Source organism: Aristolochia californica, unplaced genomic scaffold, assembly GCF_029961685.1.
Source record: "Aristolochia californica isolate CCGP_79_NKW_82.1479 unplaced genomic scaffold, dmAriCali1.0.hap1 SCAF_6, whole genome shotgun sequence".
Taxonomy (NCBI): domain Eukaryota; kingdom Viridiplantae; phylum Streptophyta; class Magnoliopsida; order Piperales; family Aristolochiaceae; genus Aristolochia; species Aristolochia californica.
Window position 1 is genome coordinate 391,951 of NW_027182257.1, and position 21,292 is coordinate 413,242.

Consider the following 21,292-nt stretch of genomic DNA (forward strand, 5'->3'; position numbering starts at 1 on the left):
TAAAAAAATATAACTCTTAAGATATCAACGGCATTTTGTTTTTGAATAAAGATTACATATTCACTGAAAACTCTGGTGAAATATGAATACAAGACTTCAAGCTGGAAAACCTCCTGAATGCAGCCAAAGTTTAACATGAATACATACTGGATGCAGCTGAAATGATATTTGCTTTTCCTCATGATGATCTACCATTGTTCTTTGGGGAAGTTTGGGTTTCACAAGATCTTAAACCTAATGTTTGTATTCTTGTTGAAATGTAATCAATCAGTCTTCTTATTTGACCCCGTTGGGTCTTCTGCATTCCAGCAATTAACCACTTGTAGTCCATCAATGTCTCCTCTGATAATGGCTCCAGAAACTCGCACTTTGATAATATTTCAGGTGGAGGTACTCCAGCTATTAGATTTGTGTCTAGCTTTGGTTTTCCCTTACTGGGCTCTTGAGACCATTCCTCAGCTGGAAGCCCTTTGAGGGCTAAAGGTGATGACCCGGGGATGACCTCTTGACAGAAAGGCAGTGCTCTGGCAGGTTGCAAACAGAACTCAATCCACTGGTGTATAAGTGGCGAAGGGCCTCTTACACGCCCACCAATTCGGTCAGTGTTGAATCTACTCGCAGCTGGGATTGCCTGCAAAAGGGTAAAGTCTGCTTCATGAACAGGCATATCCATTCATGTAATCAACTTATGGAGCTTTTCTCAAGACCTTTTCCATAACAATTGTCTACTGAACTTCTAGTTCCTCTTGCAATGTCGAGGAGAACAACGTCCATGAACATAAAAATAGATGGCACAATCATCATGTCTTACATGGAAAAACATCATGCATCAGAAAATTTGATGCAAGCAAACACTAATAACAAGCCATTACAGGTTTATGGAATATTTGGGCTTGATTTTGTTCCAAATTTTCTTGATCTACACTGGTGATGCTACTTGACTTCCATGAAAAGGTTGAATTAACATAGAACTGGGACAGAATGTTGGTGGTCCAATCCATGCTTAATTTCACAAAAACAGAACATATAACTTTTTACATAAAATTGTTGCTCAGTTGAGATACTGGACTAGCTGAGGAGCACAAAAAAAATTCTTAATACACCAAATTATAGAAGTTCTGAAGTCACTATGAAAAAATATAGTATCAAGAAAATGGAGAACAAAAATAATTCTCTCAAAGTAACCAAGAACTGAATGTTGGGGAAGTAGAAATGCAAGCTTAACCCAAAATTTTAAGGGCTTTGCTACTTTTCATGAAAATCAATGTAATGCAAAAAATTCTGTGAACAGCTATGTGAATCTAGAGATAAGTGATCAATAAGTCCATATTACCCATAAATCTGCCCAAAAACTGGCTCCAGACTTGGGAACAATCACTCCGACATTCGACAAGCGTTTGGCAGCAGGAAGCACATCACTGCTCCATCCAACTGCAACCCAGACATCTCCTGCTGCAAATGCCTTCAGGTAGTGGACACTATCAAAGAGGCGAACCTGTATATGGCAAGTAGAAGCACATTACATTACCCCCAAATACTTGGTGCCAAAAATAATGATAGTTCACTATCTTTTTGAGAACTTGGAAGATTAGCAGGAGATGGAAGACACAAAGCTGTGGTCAAGTCTATGTGATCATCACACCTGTCTTTGCAGTCTCATCAAATTGTCCATAACAGAATTTCTTCCACCAGACACTTCATCATCAATGTTCTGTGTGTTATATGAGGCCCCCATGAACTTCAAGACAGCACCGACAACTTCTCTAGGAGAATCAACCATTGAAATTTTGCCAGCAAGCTCAGGCCTCCACAAATCCCCCCAATCCTACAACATGTAACATATTGGTTATGGGACACACACATCATGAACATACATTTGTATTTAATATACAGAAAGTTTAAAAGGTTCAAAACGCAGTAAAATAATCAATTACAATAGATTATATAAGATTTATAATACCTGAATTGGGGCCAAATTGTGCTTTGAGAATTTGCTTTTCTTATATGCAATCACAATGCTTCCCCATCGATATGGCACTGCCCATATTTTCCCATCAGAATCTAAATTGCCATCCTTGTTCCGCCGTAAATATGTCTGAGACAGGAAAGTCATGTGAGTCAAACAAGATAAACTTAGTTTCAATTAATCAAGCGTAATGTCTTGATCTCCAAATCAACCCATAATCTACCAATAGGTTTGATAATTGATTTACCAAAGAGAAAGATCATTTGTCCCTCTATTTTTATTTCTTTTACTTTTTCCATTGTTGGTGAGAGGGAACAAGGACAAATATTGTTGAGAAGGAAAAAGGAGAACTCATGATTGTGAAGTGAAAAATATCAATGCAAACCAAAGTACTTCAGATGGAGAACATACACCAGATGCTTTACCCTCCATTTCTCATCTAGGTCCTTAAACCAATCTTGTTCTTCAACATCTCTAATTGGTTCTATCAAGCCCTTGCTAACTGCCAAACTGAGCCAAGAGTCACCGATAGTGACAATGTCAGCTGCCAGAGCTGATTTACGCTCAATGCTGCCTCTCTTTGCAGCTACTAACAATTCAGAGAAAATGTCCTCAAGCTTTCCGCGAAACTCCGATTGTAACTTCAATCTTCTCCCTTGTACTTGAACAAAGTCCTAGTACACCACAACAGTTGAGCATAAATCACGATAACAAGATACACAGAAACTACCACAACTGCAAACAAGAACAAACCTTAAGCCATGAAGGGGGTACGGACCCACGAAGGGAAACAATTCTTAAAGGAACTGTCAAAGCAAAGGTCTTGGACTTCCATCTCTCAAATGCAGCTTTCAACTCCATTTCCTCAGCACTTTCTGCAAGTTTGTTTTGTTCCGAAATTTTGTAAATGGAACACAATAAGTCAAGACTAAAACATTCAATTACAGGGGACTTGCAAGTCCCACGTACCTAACTTCGACAAGGGAGCACGCTCGCCTTCTTCAACTACCCCCACTTGCGAATCCAAAATTACATCTTGCACGGGGCGAACGAGTACACCTGGGCCAGATACACAGGCGCAGGCGCCGAAACTGAAAAAGAAAATGACTGGAGCTGCTACCTGCAGCAATAAAGATCGATGGGTAATTGTGGGTTTCTGTAGAAGATGAGAGGCAATCGAGGTCAGAGATGGAGTGGGTCCATGACGATCGCCGGCGTGGTTAGCACCTCCGGCCTGCAACTGGAAGTTGTTCTGATCGTGCTTGTAAAGCAGAGAGGATGGTCTTGGGAGCGTATGAGAGCCATAATTGAAGTAACGAGTGGATGAATTCGAAAGACAGGATGATGACAGCAACGCCATTCTCAGCTCCATTGCTGTCCTGATTCTCTGAAAAGAGAACCCTGTCGCTTATTATAGGGTACGCGCTACCAGAGCAATTCCGGTTCAGAATTTTCAAGCGCTTTCCTCGGGATAAAATATAGTGTCACCTCACGTATATTTTCCAGTTCCTATTTCATGAGACGCGTCTCAGATAAGTATCAGGCCATCCATCTTGCATAAATCAAACTCGAAGAAAGTTAAACACTTTTTTGAAAATTTACCGGAATCTGATTCAAAGCGGATATGAAACTGAAATTTCTAGTTGAGTTGAATGAGGAATCGAGTTAGGCGGCGGTGTAAAAACATTGTAAAATCAAGGAGTTATACGTACTTTACTAATTTATAGTTTTTTTCTGTAATTATCCGTATTCCACTCCGACTCGAGGTCTAAACAAAGTTCAGTGGTCTGCGCTTTCCCAAATTGTTCTCTTTCTCACCCGCAAGGCGACGCCACGACGACCGTCCTCTCTCCTGTGGCCTGGAGGAGAAACCGATTAGCAACTGGTACGTTTTCGGCTTCTAAGAAATCCCTAGATCTTGTTATCCCGCATCCGAACTTGGATCCTTTCGTCTGCTTCTATCTCTGCAGTGTACGTATGTTTTTTAGGGTTCAGGAGATTAAATAGCTCGGATATTACTGTTGGACAGACTTTTGAAGTAATCGGGATAGCTTGAACGACGATGTCTGACGAGGGTAGAGCGCACCCAGATTGTATAAACGCATCCAATCCTTACCACGAATGCGTTGAGTATTGCTTCAGAAAAATTGCCGACGCGAAGGCTCGGCGCGATCAGGAGGAGGCTGAAAAGCGCGAAGCAGGTATCTTTCCTCTTCTTTTTTGAGAATTACGGGGATTTTGTGGGTTCGCGCGTAAATTATTGTGTTGTGTACGAATTCTTTCCTTATGTTCAGATTTTTTTTGTTTCATTGAAAATCGGTCTTGTGATTATTCTGATTTGTTGTGTCACTGAAATCGGTCTTGTGATTAGTGTGAAACGTAGTATTTCCTATGGCTGATTATGGTCTGCTTTTGAAAACGTAATTCAACAAATCGGAAAGTTGTATCTAGAAATATATGACATTATAAAGGACACATTTTGCTAATCACTGCCGTATTGGCAGTTTAAAAATTTTAAGCCTGATAAAGGTCTGCAGAAAGAGTGAGAGGGATGAATTTTCAAATAAGCTAGCCAAGTTTTAGTTTTGAATGAGGTGTAATGGTTATCGGTCTTGGTGGCGAGTCTTTCGGTTCCTACCAGAGTCCTAAACCAATTCATTCCAGTGAAACAGAAGTCAGTGTTGGTGTCTTTCAACTTTTTGTGTGTGCAATTTATCTTGAAATTTTGCTCAACTTGATAATATTGGAGCTATTTTCAGGATTTTTATGATGCTTTTTGTGCTTTGTTTTGTTAAAATGAGCATTTGGGTGGAAATTTCCTGGTCATCTTTGTTGGGTTGGATGTGGAACAAGCATAGAGGGGGCTAAATAGGTTTGTTAAAATTTTGCTGCTAATTTATGACTTTTGAGCTATTGTAATGTGTGTCTCCACTTTTATACACTTCAATGTACAATAATTAATTTCACAATCAAGGGTACATGCAAAAACAGTCAAGCATACACAAAAACAGTACAAACATTTATAGTAGTTCGTAATCTTATGTAGGATTGCTAACTCGCTCCTAAGGTAGGTGTGCCTCAGAGTTCAGCAACTATATTTGGATTGCCTAATGGTGCTTGCCACCAATTGCCTCTAAGGCCAATTGCAATGCAGCTCACACAAGAACTTAAACAATTCAATTGACCATAACAACCAACTTTAATAAACTCACCCTTACATAGGATGAAAATAGCAAACTAGGCACACAGTTTAGACCAATAAAGGGATTTTTCAGTAGCTAACTAGGCTACATAAGCCTAGATGCGCACAAGGATTTGGAACAACTCACTAGACACACCAAGCCTGGAACCATAAAGGGATTTTCAGCATCACCTACCTACACCAAGGACTTATAGCTCACTCATCAACAACTTAGATCCACAAAGGATTTTACGATAGCTAATCCTCAACCAAATAGGCTTCTCTGAAACAAATTAAGATGAGGGATGGTCTTGCCTACAAAAGTCATTGCCAATGCTTCCAAGGGTAGCCTGCTTTCAATTCAACCCTTTTTCAATAATTTCTCCATTAGGCTGATTTCACAATTCAAGTATAAAAAAATGCATACACAATTCTAAGTACCTGTTTAATGTAATAGTAGATCAAGAGGTCCTTAAATACCCATATTTTAAAATTGAAGCTCAAACAAATTGGATTTGTCTTTCAAATCGGCAGAAACCATACAATATAGCTCAATATAAATAGTGATTTCAAAGTACAAACCCAAGAGTAGTAACTGAACTAGATGAATAATTTCAACATACAACGACACTAGCTCAGTGTACTCGACTAAGTCCAATCAGAAAATTTCAAAGGCTTGTTGAGACTTGAATTTTTGTAATGCAATGCTATTCAAAAACCCCGACAAATCAGTATGTTAGAATGATTTTAAAGTTTAAAAGCAAAGATTCTAGCATGAAATATGATAAGCAAAAAGATTTCAAAGTATAAGCTAGAAAGTACTTAGCTTTCTAGGGAATTGCTTTTTCAGAAGCTCAAATCAATCTCCAAAATTGATTTCAAAGTGAATATGCACTTTGGAGTGGTTCTGGAAGCCTTAGGACAAGATAGATGTTCTTTGGGGTGGACACAACTTAAATAGTTGTGTTCTCAATGTTAAAAAATAGAGTCATTGAGCTTTGTCCTTTTGTTAATTACATTGAAATCTCGAGTAAAAATCAGAACGTACTTAATATTTTCATGATGAACTGTTGATTATATAAATAGGTCATTTATATATTTTGTAGACCTATTTTAGTTGAATCAAAGCCTTCAATCTCATTGTGCGATTCTTGGAACGTGTCGTTCGGACAGCGATGGACCAGTCGGACAGTCTTCATCAAACATCTCTTTCTTTTCTTTATAGTGTTTGATCTTTGGCTTGGCCGTTCGAACAGGTCGTCAAACGACACTTCTAGTGCCTTTTCTCTTTCATCTTTTTTTTTTTTTAAATGTTCCTTTTCTCTTTCATCTTTGATGGGATGATGTCTGTCCTGTCACATGACCTTCTTTGCTGGACCTTTTTTCTTCTTTTCTTCTTCTTGCTTTCAATGGATTGGTCTTCCGGTTGCTCGGGTGAAAGGTCCTCAATGGAGAATTTTCTCTCTTTTGTTGGTTAGACAGTTGGCTTCTCTCTGTTTGGTCGGATGGGCATGCTTTGCTTGTTGTACTAAGCATTTGTCGGGCTGGTCAGACAGTTTCCTGGACGATCTCTTCCCGATACTTTTCTCTCTTGTCTTGACAAACGGGTGTTGCTAGGCCTTTCGGGTAGTGTGATTTCTGGGATAAGCTGTTTGTCCCCTTTTTGTACGGGGCTGTTTGGATGGTCTTTTCCCGGTCAAATGAATATGCTTTAAGAAATTTCCTTTTGGAGCTTTTTAAGTAACAAGACATACTTAATGTGCATCTATAGTAATTTAAATGTTTGTTACATAGAAATTTGTCTCAATGAGGATATTTTGACCAATAATCTTCTCCTCTGTTGTTATTTATTAGTTTTTTTAAACAAAATTTTCATCTAGGAAAGTCAGATGTTAAAATTCTTTTAATTTTCTCTTGGCAAGCATGACCATGTAGAGTTTGCTCTCATGAAGGTTGTATTATTCTGACCTTGTGGTGTTCTATCCCTGACTGTACCCCATATTGTATTTTCTTGTAGAAACGAGAGATGGTGCATCTGAGAATACTCATAATCGGAGTGAAGATCCTGATAGACAAGCAGCAGTATCTGAAGATAATGCTGCTTCTGGGGATGATCACTCTGAGGAAAACGTTGAAGAAAATTATGCAAATCTTACAGGCAGACAGAAGAAGTTGTTTGAGCTTAGGCTTAAGATGGTATGCATCACTTCTACTAAATTGGCAGTGCTTGAATCAGGTCTTTTCCTCCTTTCTCTCTCTTTTTTCATTGATATATGGATCCTTTTAATTTCAGAATGAAGCAAGAAAGGCCAACCAAACAGCAATGGTAGCAGAGAAGAAGAGACTAGAAGCTCCAGCTGAATCCAGAGGAATTTCAAAACAAAAATGGCTTGATGATAGAAAAAAGAAAATTGGGAAGCTTCTAGATGCCAATGGTCTTGACATGTCAAAGGCTTACATGCTTGATACCCAAGAGATGGCTGAGGGGAAATATAAGAAATGGGAAAAAGATCCTGCACCATTTGGTTGGGATGGTAAGTTTTTAATTTTTCTTTAATGTTTTTCTCAGAAAAAATATTTTTCTTCTCCGGCTCAGGGCTCCAAGTTTCAAAAAATTATAAAAGAGGGTAGTTTCAGGGCTTCAAAAAGAAGTACAAATTGAGATTTATACTATGGTGGCTCCAATGGCATGCAAGGTTTTGTTACCTCATCAGTCAAGAGTAGGGGTAAAACAATCAACTTATATTATGTATTATAGATAAAGACAGACGTTTATGGATAATTAAATATATGCTTAATTTCAAAGGAGCCCTTTTACTTGACTGGGTGAAAGACTTGAAATAACATGCTGGTGCATTAATTATTTTGAAATTTAGGATTAAGATTCTTAAGTAGGAGTAATGTTGTTATTTCCTGATCTTTTTTAACATTTCTTTTCATCTCTATTAGGGAATCGTGATTGTAAATCATATCTGACGAAGAAATCTCAATTCTTGGCTTCATTCTTGAGAAATTGAAAGTTATATCCTCTTCTGGAGTTATTTAACTTGGACCCTGACTGAAATGATAAAGAAGAAAAAAAGAAACTAAAAAGTATTGTTGTCTCTCTGTGCACTTGTTAGAACCAGTCTTACAGTTGAGTTTTCTCATTCTAGGTACTCCTATTTGTAGTAATCTGTATTTGTGAAGTATGAGGTTTCTGATCCATGCTAATACATGAAAACCTGACCAAATACCCAGTACCTTCATTTTGATTTCTCTATTTACAAAATGTTCTGATGCACTGCAAATTTATGATGTGTATTCCACTTGGGCAGTTTTTAATCAGAAGACCCTCTACGGTGCTTACAAGAAGCGTACAAAGAACATAGAAATTGACTTGGAAGAATACACTAAACAGAAAGAAGCTGACCCAGAGTTCTATCGTAATGCTTCAAGTCTTCAGTATGGCAAGGTAGCATTCTTCTAGATTTTACAATGGCGATGCTCTTAACCTGCCCTCTAACATTTGAGGAATGCATTTTCTGATCCATCGCTCTTGTGCTGCAGGCTCCAAAGATTTCAGAGGATAGGATAGAAAAGATGGTGAATGAGCTGAAAGATACGGAAGCGAAGCGGCAGGCATTTAGCAGGAGGCGTAAGTTCAATGAGGAGAAGGATATTGATTCTATCAACGACAGGAATGAACATTTCAATAAGAAGATAGAGAGAGCCTTTGGCAAGTACACATTGGAGATCAAGAACAATCTCGAGCGCGGAACTGCGTTACCTGATTAAAGAATCCGTTTCCGGGTACATCAACGGAAATCCTGTTTTCTTATCGATGTAATTGACTTCGTCGGTTATCTCTGTTGAATTGTCCAAGATGATCCCAGGTATACTAGGCACTTATAAAATTAATGGAAAGAGGCTTATATATCTATTTTTTTATTTTTCAAATATATTATTAATTACATTAATATATTTTCTTTTTTTTACTGTTTTATATTAATAATAAAAATAAAAATAAGAATTCATCAATTTCTATTGTTTTCTTTTTTTTATTATTATTATTATCCTTCACTTTCGGACCAAACCCCGAGCCGCCTTTCGCTTTTGTCTCATCCTGTGTCCACGTCGTTGGATACCTGCCACGTGTTAATCACATGAGCATTAGTTACTGGATTCCCTGGGACGTCTCGAGGTACACGCTGCACGCGAAGAGAGAAAACAAAAGAAGCAGGAGACGGTAGGCGTTCGCTGGCGAGGAGCGGTATGAGATGACGAGAGGAAAGCAGAAGATTGAAGCCCAGAGACGAAATGCGGAGAAGAATCAGAAAGCCAAGGGGTCCCAGTTCGAGGCCAGAGCGGTGGCTCTCAAAGTGACCTGCCCAATCTGCAAGGTTAATTCGAAACGAAGCTGTGTTCGTTTTTATTAATTTTTTTTTCTTTTTGTGTTTTGATCTACCGCTTTACTGAACCTCAGACAATATTTTGGGTTGCCAGCGGTGCTGTGTTTTTCTTTCTTTATGTCCTACGATATAATTTATCTTTTCTGTGGATTTCCTATGGAAAACTTTTTTTTTTTTTTTCTGAGCCGGGGAGTGGGTGGGTGGGGGTTATGCTACCAAATTCTTTCATGAAAACATTCGATAAAAGATGTCTTGGTTTCAATATATTTCGTTCCGGTTGTCTAATTTTCACTTGCTCTGTCTGCATCCGGTTTTTCGGTACATTAATAAACGGAGAGCTCGATGATATTTCCAGACTGAAGGGAGAGAGAATTGAAACATGTTACGTCGAGCTCAAAAGCTAAAGATCAGGGTTACATGGCTACTTTATGCCAAGAGATGTTTATCACATGAGTTTGCTAATTCCCAACTGAACGTAACAAAGTCCTCTAAACGCGTATTCTCAGGGAACGTTATGATTACCGATTGTTTTAGGCGTGGGGATGTGGAAGCTGCGCGTCTCATATTTGATGAGATGCCAAAGAGAAACCTAGTTACATGGAATTGCATGATTTCTGGGTACATACGAAGCAGCAATCTATCTGAAGCGCAAAAGATATTTAATATCATGCCAAAGAGAAATGTTGTGTCTTGGTCAGCACTATTAAATGGCTATGCGAAATGTGGACTGTTATGGGAAGCTCAACAGTTGTTTGAAAAAATGCCTGAAAAAAATATTGTTTGTTGGAATTCTATGATCAGTGGGTATCTCAATCATGGAGAATTTGGAAAGGCACGAGAATTTTTCAATAAGATGCCCATAAGAAATTCAATTTCATGGGCAATAATGGTTGCAGGGTATCTCCACCAGGGCCTGCTGACTGAAGCTCAAGAATTATTTGATCAAGCACCCAATAAGAGCACTTACCTTTATAATTCCTTGTTGTCCGCTTATGTTGAACAGGGCTGTATGGAAGATGCATGTAATTTATTTAGTGAAGTGCCTCAAAAGGATGAGGCAACTTGGACAACCATGATAACTGGTTATTCACGAGTTGGGGAAATGGAGCATGCTAGAAGGTTATTTGAACAGATGCCAGGAAAGTGTATAGAAGCTTGTACTGCAATTATTTGGGGATATATGCAGAGTGGAGATGTTAAAAGTGCCCAAATTATATTTGATAATATGGCTAGTAAAGATGTTGTTGTGTGGAACACAATTATGGGAGGATATGTGCAGAATAAGATGTTTGGAGATGCTTTAAAGCTCTTTATAGAGATGCCAATAAGTGACATTTGGTCATGGAATTTGATTTTACTAGGGCATATTCAAGAAGGAAACATGATAAAGGCATTCAACTTTTTTCTAAAAATGCCAGAACATGATCAAACTTCATGGAATACTATAATTTCTGGATACCAAAGTGAAGAAGCATTAGTTTTGTTCTCTCAGATGATTAATGATGGTTTTAGACCTAATCAGGGTACATTTACGATTGTGGTTTCTGTATGTGCATCTCTAGCATCAATTGGATGGGGAACCGCGTTACATATTTGTGCTATTAAATCTGGTTATGAATATGATACAAAGGTCAGAAGTTCATTGATTACTATGTATGCAAAGTGTGGGTCACTAGCTGAGGCTTCTGATTTATTCCAGAGTATGTCAAAACAAGATACAATTGCATGGAATGCCATGATAGTGGCACTGGCTTATAATGGGTGTCCAGAGGAAGCACTCAAGCTACTCCCCTCCATGATTCGACTTGGACTGAATCCAGACCACGTGACCTTTCTAGGCTTCTTGAGTGCCTGTTCTCACAAGGGTTTGGTAAACAAAGGTTTGGAAATCTTTAACTACATGCAAAGTCATTGGAAATTGATCCCTAAATTTGAACACTATAACTGTGTGGTTGATCTTCTCGGACGATCTGGGCAACTGAGTGAAGTTTTTGAGTTTATAAGTAAAATGCCAGTAGACATCCCTATTTATACATGGGAAACTTTATTAGGTGCATGTAAAGTTCATGGAAATTTAGAACTCGCAGAAATTGTTGCTCAAGAAATTCTGAATTTTAAGCCTTCTGATGGAGGAGCATATGTAGTATTATCAAACATTTATGCTTCAAAAGGAATTTGGGTGGACGCATCGAGAACAAGATCGCTTATAAAAGAGCATGGAGCGAAAAAGGAACAAGCCTGTAGTTGGATTGAGATAAAGGGAAAGACCGATACATTTGTTTCTAGTGATACATCTCATCCTAAGAGGAATGATATATATAAAGTGTTGGGGACTCTTTCTCTCATCATGGAAGAGGTAGTGATCCACTCCTGATGAAGAGATGCCAATAATTAGATCTCCAAAAGCATGGAATAAAAAATGTTTCCACAGATCATCCTACAGAGAGTTTTTTATGATATAATGCTTTTGAGGAGGACCCACTTCAAGTTGCTATTATTTGGCCCTCGTCTGGCAAGTGGAGTATGTGAAGAAGTGGATAGAACAGAGTTTGTAGAAATTAGATCACTTAATAGTTAGATGGCACTGCTTCAAGTCAATTTATCAAAGACTTATGTGCTGAAGTGATACAATCCTAAGCGAATCCACTACATGAAAGCTGGAAAACCCGAATTTCACTGAAAATCACTGTGTTGTGTCATTGTGCATTATGGATGGCTCTGATTGGAGCGACTTGAGGTGAAGCATTGTTTAGCATTTGTCTCCGCAATTTTGAAAGTAAAGAGTTTTGTTGGATCATTAGTTCCATGCAATTTAAAATAAGCTGTGAGCTATCTGGCACATGATTTTATCTGAGAAGTATAGAAAAACAAATAAGCAAAAAAGGCAGTGAAAGATTGAACTTCCTTCATAACTAAGAGACAGTAGGTGTCGGCTGTTTAAAAGTTTGTTTATACTTCTATAGCATATTCTTTTTAGAAGATCAAATCAGAAAACAAGTTCAGTGACTTGTTTATATCATTTATTGGATGCACGTATTTGTAACGTGCTTTTGATTGCCCGAACATGAAAAAACTTGTGGCGAAGTTTAGGTGCACTTTGGAACACCTTTCAGAGACTCACTTAAGATATCTGAGCAAATGGGTACGAATTATGATTCTGACAAACCCTTTCTTTACCTGCCAAAATTATGTTTTATTGAGTTTTTCTAGAATGCCTTTATGCAAGCGGCATCTTTAGCTCTGGCTCTCAGTTGCTTGCATGAAGTAATAGCCCTATGATCAGTTGATCTGTTTGCATGTTTAGATTTATCTTGTGAAATGGTGTTTTTAGCAACATCTTTTTAATATTTCTCCAATTCAACCGTGGTAATTTGTGGCAGCCATGAGTTTGCAGGTACAACTAGCAAATTCCAATCAGCTTGGTGATCACTATGCTTCCAAACATCCAAAAGAGAAACCTCCATCGGACTCGGGATGATTTCTATTCAGACTTGTTTAAGTGATCAAAACTGAATATGTGCTCAAAAAGTTATAAATTGTGAGAAATAAAAACGGGATTTATTGTTGACTAGTTGACGCAATGGGATGGGCAGTTTGATGTTGAGAACAGGTTCCAAGGATTTTATTAGGATCATGCAGCAATGTGAGATAGCCATGGCCGTGCTGCACAGCGCTAAAGCATTGAGCATTTAATATTTTCAACCTAGTTTTTCCCTAGATAGCCTGTTTATGCTTGCCAAAAGTCCAGCTCTTGTCCAGGGTACATGGGAGAAAAAAAGCCTATTATAGGAGATCTACAAATGAGATGTCTTCCCCAGCTTGGATCACCATTGCATGGTACTGTATACATTGGAGAAATTAGCTGTAACGAAGCTTTGTAAAAGAAAAAATATATACTAGGAACGATCCCATTGCCCAAATGACTTTGCAAAAATATTCCCCCCATCTTTTGTTCTATATCAGATCAGTACCAACCCAAATCAAGTTATAATTTATAAATTAACAAACAGTATAAAGAAACGAAGAAAGAAAGTCTCCTGCTTTTATTCTTGTTTCTGTTCTTCTCCAGGTTTGTAATCTCTCAAAGATCTTCGCGAATCAGTTTGTTCAAGAGAGTTGTTATTAAAGTATCCCTTTTCTCAGCCCGAGTCTCTTCCCTCATTCTCCTTTGTTCTTCTCTTTCCCGCCAGTTCTGCTCCATCATCAACCTCTCCCTCTCCTTTTTCTCCATCGTCTGACGCCATTCTTGCTCGAACAGACGCCTCTCCTGGGCACGCCTCTCCATCATCTCCCGCCACTGAATCTCCATCTTCTGCTGCTGTCGTAAGAAGTCCCGGAGGAGCTCCTGGATGCTGTTGGTCTTGGACTTATCCGTGGAACTGGGACGCAGCTTATCCTTTTCCGCTTTGCGTTTTCGAGTCTTTGTCATGCGCTCGTCTTCGCTATCGACCTCCTCGTCTTCGTCGTCATCGGAGCAGTCGTCCGAGGATTTTTCCCCGCTTAGTCTCTTCATTTTCTTCTTCGTCTGCGCTCCCCCTGATTCGGATTCGAGCAGCATGCGCTGCATGCTCTTCGCGCGTTCGATGAAGATGGCGTTCAGTTCGTCGAAGAATGGGCATTGTCTGCCATTTTCGGCATCTGAGGTCTCCTTTCCCTGTTGCGCAGGTATAAGATGCTATCCTTTCAGTATCAAGCATGCCACTATGAAATCAGAGAAAGGAGGAATTTATTAAAAGACACTTTTCGTCGATTTACCTGTTTTTTTTTTTCCCAAACAATGAGAACGTTGGAATCTGACAATCTAATTTCCAACTCGATACCAAACGTTAGGCTGAGAAACTTTTTTAATCATCTTTTACGTATTCACCAAATTTTGACCAAGTGATAAATGACCAGGTGAGTTAATGTATAATCCGATAAAAAAAATAACAAACTTCTACTAAAAATCATTTTACAGAGAAATTGGGTAAAAGTTGTAATACGAAGTTGAAACGCTAAATCCGCAAGTCATTCGGATGCCAGCCAAAATCGTTTCAAAACACAACAAGAGTTCATCAGAGCATCAAGTTAGCTTTGGAAACAGAAAACAACAAAAAATAAACTCTTACCATCCGTTTCTCATTATACGATAATCCGCAAAACGAATACCTTTCGGTCCCAAAAATAGCCAATCCGAACAACTCATCCAAATCCAAAAACCAGTAAAAAGAAAACAACGTAAGCAAAAACCACCTTGTACCGATTAACCAAATTCTTCCACTTGCATTTGCACTGATCCGGAGTCCTCCGGTACCCTCTCTCCTTCATCTTCGCCACCACAACTTCCCACAGCGTCTTGTTCCTCTTAGCCACAGTGAAATCCCTCTCCAATTCGGCGCGGATCGCGATAAAATCCCTCGTCTCCTGATGACTCCATTGAGGAACCCGGTCGTCTTTCTTCTGAGGTCCGCTGGCCGCAGACATGTCCGAGGAGATCGGCGCCGGGTTCAACTGCTGCGGGAGACTGGATATCATGCCCATCCGACTCCGGGCTTCATTGTCGCCGCTACCTAACATCATCCTCGTCCAGGATTGGGATTAGGGTTTCGGACGTATCTTCTTCTTCTCCCGCGCGGTTCTTCTTTATCTGTTCGTCGTTTCTCTGATTATTTGACTGTTACGAAACGCGGAGCTCCCTTTCCGCTCTTCTTTCTGGAAGGCGAGGCGCGTCAACCAGCTTCTGTCGGAAAATCGGTGGATTCTCCACTATAAAAAGGAAATTCAGAAAGCAAATGGCCCTGTAGTTGTATATAATTACTAATATGCCAATTCGCCGCTACAAGTCTGCTTTGAGTGCCGCTCAGATCTTTACTGTTGGCCTTTTATATAGGGCCCACATAAATGGACGATATGATTTCTTCTTTTATATAGGGCCCATCTCTGTTTTTTTTATACGTCTCGTGCTTGTACAGCTCGGACGAAACCTGTCATTGCCGTACGATGGGAGTTCTTCCTATAATCTCATCCGTTGAATACCGTACGCTGCTGTGGACAACAGCCTGTAGCCTGGTTCGGATCGTGCCTTTTAAGCCGATCTCACGCCTCAGTAGGCTACCGAATTCCAGGCCAAGGGGGTTTTTGTTTCTCGCTTTGGCTCGCGAATTTCTTCTCCATGAGCTCGCGGAAGTCCCTTCGCTTCTTCGCAGATAATCCAACTTTTAAGCTGGCTTTAATCTGATTCTACTGCTTTCCAGGGGTTTTCCCTTTCCTTTCCCTCTCTTATTTCTTTTAATCCTACTGGTGTTTTTACTTTCCATTATGATAATCTCTTCTTTCTTCCTGGTCACTGCGTTTGTTGCACCGATCTCTTCTTTCCAAAACCTCCGTGTGTTTGGCCCTGGTTTGAATCCTTTTGTTCCGTACGGCATGGCGAACCATTCTTTCTCTTCTCCGTAATTGTGTTTGACGTTTGAGAACCCTGGAAGCATGTAAACCCTAAAACCTCTTTCTCCGATTTCTCTCTTGCGTTTGCTTTTGTGGTATTTGACAATTTCTGTTGTCAATCCTAAGCTGGGAAGCTACCCTCCTCTATTCACTTGTTGTTATTGAGTGTTTGGGTTTTCTGGTGTCTTTGGGGTATTCAGTTGAAGTTTGCTGTTTATCAAGTCTTTAATTGGATAAAATATAACCACGAAATGGTCCGGTTGAGGAGACAATTGTCGAGTAAACGATCGTTCGACTTTATTGATGCTAACAGGGACGATAGAGGCTGGACTCTACTTCACATCGGTGCTCGAAAAGGTGATCTGAAGGAGGTACAGTACCTTGTCTATCTTTATTTTTTATTTTTTATTTTTTATATTGCAGCCATTTCTTTTAAAGTTTCAAGAAATGATAATACGCATCCCATCATTTGATATATAAATATTATATATAAATATGTTTGGTTTTAATCTTATAAATGTTATTTTTTTCTGTTTAACTAAATGCGAACTTACTTCATTGTCTGTCTTTTTCTATTCTTCTTCAGATAATGAGTTAAGCTATCCTAAGTAGTCAAGAGTTGATGTGTTCTTTATGTTATACTATTACTGCTTTTGAGTAAATACTTCTGCTCATACTTAAGATTTAGCTCTGGACCTTGTGTTGTATCCTTATGTAAAAATGGTGACTGATTTCGAGTATAAGTAGATTGTTCGTATAGATTGAAATTAAAGTTTCACTTTGATTGACAAAGATGGAGCTAGTAATATGATATGTCTATGGACTCAATCTAGGCAATGAAGGTCTGTTGGGCTGACGTAGGCTCTGTTAGTGCACAAGCTAGGGCAAAAAGTGGATTCTCTAGAAAAAGTGTCTAAAATGCATTAATGCATGTGGACAGTTTACATGGAATTCACACTATGCAGAGAGATATTCTCAAGGGTAATACTTGAAGTATTTTTTAAGGTGATTTTCTTTTGCACTTTTCATTTAATCATGAACACAGAACAAATATTCCCAAGGGAAAGTGGATTGCCTTGGAATTCACTCTTACTTTTCTCTTCTCTTCCTCTCCATATGAGATCAGTTTAGGGTTTATTTTTCGTGTTCCATGCATTGGTTCGACATCTGACATTTATTCTTAGAGCAACACTATGTCTTCTGTTCAAATATAGGATAATGTGGCCAGCGAAAAATGTCACATGGTGAGAGTCATTAGAAAGTTGAGAAGTGCTGCTTAGTCATATAGAGTGAATTGTTGTGTCCAGGAGGCAGTAACTTATGGAAATGGCTATTTGGTGCCAGAGTGAGAGTCATCACCTGTAGTATGGAAGTGTGATGGTCTTTTATATGTCTGCTGGGTCCAATATAGGGGTATAGGCATTGGGTTTGGCCTGTTTAATATGGGTTAGATCTAAGGGTTTGATTTACTAATATATGTTCCTTACTTCTTCTTTTTTAAAAGAAAAGAGAAGTCAAGTAGAATGTTTCTAATTAGTGGCAGTTATGTTAGATTAAATATTTTAGCTAATTTGCAACTATTTACACTAGAAAAGATTATTTGCAAAGTGACCTTGTTGTCACCTTTCACTCTTTGGCTCAGATTCTTGGCTGAGAACCAAAAAGACAATCATATTCCCTATTCACTGTAGTTGATATATCTTTGAGAATTTGGACATTAGTTATCATCTGTCTTCTATTTTGTGCTGCTCTAGGGCCTGAGACATGGGCTTATGTATAAGATGTGCTGTTATTCGTTAGGCTCTGATTCTTTTGTTCTGACTGTTGTTACCCACTCTTAAAGCTTTTTAAGTATGGATAGTGCTTTTTTTTAAATTCTTTGGAGAGTTCTTTTTATCCAAATAGCTGTGGAAATTTCTTTCTTGTTGTTAGTGTTTGTCATTCACTAGCTGACAACGACTGATAAGAAGAAGATATTTTTTCTCACCATTAAAAAAGAATGAAATATTTTCATAAACTATTAGGTTTTTTATTTTATATATTGTTTTGTCTGCTCTTTTATTTTACGACATGAAATATAAATTGCAATGGTTCATTCCAAAATGTATTATGGCAGGTGAAGCGACTCTTGGATGAAGGCATGGATGTGAACGTGCCAGCATGGGGTCCCAAATCTCTTGGTGTTACTCCTCTTCATCTCGCAGCCGAAGGAGGCCACCTGAAAGTGATGGACGAGTTACTTGAACGTGGTGCAGACATTGATGCGAGAACAAAGGGTGCCTGTGGCTGTAAGTTGAATATTGGAATCTAATACTCTTGTGATGAGCTTGATACACTTTTTTTTTTTTTTAAAGTGATACAAATGGAATATGCCTTTGCCCCCCGGTAGTGATAGATATGGTATGAGAGCTGCAGGGAGCTACTCTCCTCCAATCAGAGAGATGGGGTGAATGGCCTGCCTGGTCTCCTTCCTCGGTTGAGATCTGCTAGTCCCTGTATTGGCAGTGGAGTTGATTCCTTCAAATCTCATGGAAAGGTTGAATGTGAGACAAAGCCCATTTGCCTTCCTTACGTGGTTGAAAGAGATCAGTCCTAATCCTGGCGTATGGACAGGGAGATCTGCACCCTCTCTTCCTTGTGAATTGGGTCCAAATCTCATACTGCTAGTCACCAAGATAGGATTGGAGCAGCAGGGAGTTAATTCTACAAATTCGAGAGAGCAGGGAGTAGCCCCCTGCTTAGCAGCGATCCAGATCCCCAGTGACCTTATTATTCTTTATGTGTTTGGAACAATCCTGTTAACATGTATTCAAATGTGTTGTGTTGACTGGAGCAGGGACTCCTCTTCACAACGCTGCCAAGGTGCGAAAAAGGGAAGCAATCAAATTCTTGGTCGAAAATGGGGCATTTCTCGCAGACGACATGCATGACAGTCGGTTCAACCCACCTCTACACTACTGCCCTGGCCTCGAATGGGCTTATGAAATTAAGCGTTTCCAAGAAGAAACTTCGTCATCAGGCTTTGAGGATTCCGACAGCTCTGGTAACTGAATTGGCTCATTTAAGTGTCAATTTACTTCTTCAACTATGGTTAGTGTTTCCCAGTCAGTTCGTGTATATTGCAGTATGAGCATTTTGCTCTGTTCTTAAGAACAACTGTGGGTAGTGTAATCTTCTTTTTTTGCCTATGTAACGCTTGTTGTAACGCCAGGATGCTGATAAACTTTCTGTGCAAACTGACATGTATTATATTGGAGATTAATACTTTCACTGTAGCACTCTCTCTTTTTGCCCTTCTCATATTGCCTTATCTGAGAGAATAAACCTTTATTTGTTAATTTTGATTTATTCCCAAAGTTTCATTACTAGGAAGAGAAAATGGAGTATTGGAATTTGCCCATGTCAGCAAACCTTGGCTCTGACATTGCAGAAACTAAAATGAAGAAATTCCGCGCCATTCTTTTCGTGATTTCTTCACTCCCCTATTGAACCAGAAAAATAAAATCAATCCAGCGAGTCCGGCTTACTCATTCTGGGAAGGACGTGGACGGCCACCACGCTCGTGCCGGACGGCGGCTCCACCACCCACATTCTCGGCGGCTGCGCCACTACGTCCACGACGGCGATTCCGGCGCCGTCTGCTAGAACGGCGCAGACCCTACCGCCGCCGGCCGTCACCTGCGACGCCCCCTTGAAATGCTCCGATTCCATCACCGTCGTCCACTCGTCTGTTTCCCATTTGTACACTTTCAGGGTACCCACCGCCTCGTCCACCACGTAAATTGCTTCCTCTTCCATGGACGCCGCGGGCCCTTTCCACCCGCCCAGCATTCCTCTCGGCATCTCTTCCCACTGATCCTTTACCACATTGTAAACGGCTCCTTCCTTGGCCGCGTTCCCGTTCACATTCACCATACAGAGCTTACCTCTGCAGCCCACCGCCTCCACGGCTTCTCTGCTGAATTTGCTGTTCTTGAGCTGCGCCACCTCCTCCCAGTGGTGCTTATTCAGATCCCACCTCTCCGCAGACCGCGCCACCTGCGAATTGTACTCCGCTCCCATGCCGCTTGCAACGTAGACATACCCGCCGGCTGCGCCGGCGGCGCACCACCGACGCCGGGTCGACATCTTGGGACCGAGACGCCATTGGTTGGAAACGGGGCTGAAGACGAGGGGGCGAGGCAGAGCAGGGAGGAGCTGGTGAGTGGAGGCGGCGAGCAGAAGGAGGTGGCCTGAGAGGGAGACGGATTGGATTGGGAGACTGCGACCGATGAACGATGGGTGGCGGAGGAAGACGTAGCCCAGTGGAGGGTCCGGCGGCGGCGTAGGGAGCGGATGCCACGCGCCTGATAGTGGATCATAGGAGGAGAACCCAAGATGGGTCTCGCTTTCGTTTCTCTTCTCCTCGGCCGCCGATGAAGAAGAAGAAGAAGAAGAAGACAACAGCGCGTACAAGGACAGAAAGGGAGGGAAAGAAGGAGAATACAAAAGACGCCTCCACGAGTAACAAACAGAAAACATCACCCGCGCAGGAACGTGCGAGAGGCAGAGATAAGCCAGGTGGTCCGGCAGACCCGGCAGCAGCTGTTGCGCGTCTTCCAGCTCGTCAAGCTTCAGCCTCTTCGCTCTACTCATCGCAAACCAGGACTGCACCAGAACATACCCTTGTCCCCCTCCCAACAACAGATTCAACCCTGTAAACTCTTCACTCCTACGAAACCAATCGTATCCTTCGATTTGAACACAGAACAGACCAGTAGTTCTCCGAGCAACGACCTCCAAAAGCAACTTCCCATGGCAGTTAAGATTTTACTTCCTCAGTCCTCCCTTCCCATTCCCGAAATCCCATAATCCAGAACACCTTCTAATGATCAGATTTTAGACGCGAAAGAAGTAAAAAAAATGGCACAGGGAAATCGGTCAAGTTGGGAAGAAGACGACCGCGAGGAAGGCCCAATAAAGAAGGATTCAAATGCAAAAAAGTCTGTAGGTGGGACTTAGAGGCGACCAAGGCAACGAACCCAGTGAATTGGTTGGAAGTTTCGGGCTTACAGCCTTTTGCCTCAAGAATCCTCTCGCCTTTCTCCGCCTGTTCTTTCTACCCTGATATTGCGACTCGCTCTCCAGAGCTTTTTGATTGACCTTTTCACCCTTCCCACTTCTACCTTTCACTCTTCTATTTTTAAAAAAAGGATAAGACCGGAGGGTTTCGGTTGCGGTGTTAGTTTGTTATCATCATTCCCTTTGCGTGAACGCCACGTAAGTCCCCTCGTGTAATGTTGAAAAGGTCATTTTGTTGTATCACACCGAGATCGAAACGTTATAGCCACG

General features: G+C 40.5%; 5 protein-coding genes across 7 annotated transcripts; 2 read left to right on the top strand and 3 right to left on the bottom strand.

Moving 5' to 3' along the window:
• On the bottom strand, positions 1 to 3,367 carry LOC137934668 (uncharacterized). The gene is made up of 7 exons (XM_068779133.1): positions 2,936 to 3,367; positions 2,720 to 2,841; positions 2,392 to 2,640; positions 1,961 to 2,095; positions 1,643 to 1,825; positions 1,334 to 1,495; positions 1 to 631 (listed from the first exon to the last, which is right to left on the bottom strand). The coding sequence occupies exons 1-7, from the start codon at positions 3,336 to 3,338 to the stop codon at positions 179 to 181; spliced, it is 1,707 nt and encodes a 568-aa protein (XP_068635234.1). The 5' UTR covers positions 3,339 to 3,367; the 3' UTR covers positions 1 to 178.
• A 356-nt stretch (positions 3,368 to 3,723) lies between these two features.
• On the top strand, positions 3,724 to 13,109 carry LOC137934667 (pentatricopeptide repeat-containing protein At4g02750-like). 3 transcript variants are annotated; one of them, XM_068779132.1, is made up of 7 exons: positions 3,724 to 3,851; positions 3,996 to 4,167; positions 7,165 to 7,343; positions 7,441 to 7,681; positions 8,465 to 8,601; positions 8,697 to 9,529; positions 12,933 to 13,109. In XM_068779132.1, the coding sequence occupies exons 2-6, from the start codon at positions 4,029 to 4,031 to the stop codon at positions 8,922 to 8,924; spliced, it is 924 nt and encodes a 307-aa protein (XP_068635233.1). In that variant the 5' UTR covers positions 3,724 to 3,851; positions 3,996 to 4,028; the 3' UTR covers positions 8,925 to 9,529; positions 12,933 to 13,109. The 3 variants fall into 3 exon arrangements, with proteins under 3 accessions (XP_068635233.1, XP_068635231.1, XP_068635232.1); XM_068779130.1 differs by lacking the exons at positions 3,724 to 3,851; positions 3,996 to 4,167; positions 7,165 to 7,343; ... (1 more) ...; positions 8,465 to 8,601; positions 8,697 to 9,529 and adding an exon at positions 9,767 to 12,680; XM_068779131.1 differs by lacking the exons at positions 3,724 to 3,851; positions 3,996 to 4,167; positions 7,165 to 7,343; ... (1 more) ...; positions 8,465 to 8,601; positions 8,697 to 9,529 and adding an exon at positions 9,767 to 12,275.
• A 188-nt stretch (positions 13,110 to 13,297) lies between these two features.
• LOC137934669 (trihelix transcription factor GT-3b-like) lies at positions 13,298 to 15,192 on the bottom strand. The gene is made up of 2 exons (XM_068779134.1): positions 14,771 to 15,192; positions 13,298 to 14,192 (listed from the first exon to the last, which is right to left on the bottom strand). The coding sequence occupies exons 1-2, from the start codon at positions 15,095 to 15,097 to the stop codon at positions 13,620 to 13,622; spliced, it is 900 nt and encodes a 299-aa protein (XP_068635235.1). The 5' UTR covers positions 15,098 to 15,192; the 3' UTR covers positions 13,298 to 13,619.
• A 456-nt stretch (positions 15,193 to 15,648) lies between these two features.
• LOC137934842 (phytochrome-interacting ankyrin-repeat protein 2-like) lies at positions 15,649 to 19,212 on the top strand. The gene is made up of 3 exons (XM_068779386.1): positions 15,649 to 16,332; positions 18,078 to 18,249; positions 18,798 to 19,212. The coding sequence occupies exons 1-3, from the start codon at positions 16,213 to 16,215 to the stop codon at positions 19,010 to 19,012; spliced, it is 507 nt and encodes a 168-aa protein (XP_068635487.1). The 5' UTR covers positions 15,649 to 16,212; the 3' UTR covers positions 19,013 to 19,212.
• A 107-nt stretch (positions 19,213 to 19,319) lies between these two features.
• On the bottom strand, positions 19,320 to 20,596 carry LOC137935183 (F-box/kelch-repeat protein SKIP25). Its single transcript, XM_068779872.1, has one exon. It carries the CDS (start codon positions 20,594 to 20,596, stop codon positions 19,466 to 19,468), a length of 1,131 nt encoding a protein of 376 aa, XP_068635973.1. The 3' UTR covers positions 19,320 to 19,465.
• Positions 20,597 to 21,292: the final 696 nt, after the last annotated feature.

Bases quoted from the DNA above. Each gene is read 5' to 3' on its own strand.
- LOC137934667 (XM_068779130.1), top strand. From the start codon at position 9,918: ATGTTACGTCGAGCTCAAAAGCTAAAGATCAGGGTTACATGGCTACTT.
- LOC137934668 (XM_068779133.1), bottom strand. From the start codon at position 3,338: ATGGAGCTGAGAATGGCGTTGCTGTCATCATCCTGTCTTTCGAATTCA. The intron at 1,826-1,960 runs GTATTATAAATC...TACATGTTGTAG, and splicing joins ACAATTTGGCCCCAATTCAG to GATTGGGGGGATTTGTGGAG. The intron at 632-1,333 runs GTAATATGGACT...ACCCTTTTGCAG, and splicing joins GTTTTTGGGCAGATTTATGG to GCAATCCCAGCTGCGAGTAG.
- LOC137934669 (XM_068779134.1), bottom strand. From the start codon at position 15,097: ATGATGTTAGGTAGCGGCGACAATGAAGCCCGGAGTCGGATGGGCATG. The intron at 14,193-14,770 runs GTGGTTTTTGCT...CCTGCGCAACAG, and splicing joins ATTTGGTTAATCGGTACAAG to GGAAAGGAGACCTCAGATGC.
- LOC137934842 (XM_068779386.1), top strand. From the start codon at position 16,213: ATGGTCCGGTTGAGGAGACAATTGTCGAGTAAACGATCGTTCGACTTT. The intron at 16,333-18,077 runs GTACAGTACCTT...GTATTATGGCAG, and splicing joins GAAAAGGTGATCTGAAGGAG to GTGAAGCGACTCTTGGATGA. The intron at 18,250-18,797 runs GTAAGTTGAATA...TGACTGGAGCAG, and splicing joins AACAAAGGGTGCCTGTGGCT to GGACTCCTCTTCACAACGCT.
- LOC137935183 (XM_068779872.1), bottom strand. From the start codon at position 20,596: ATGAGTAGAGCGAAGAGGCTGAAGCTTGACGAGCTGGAAGACGCGCAA.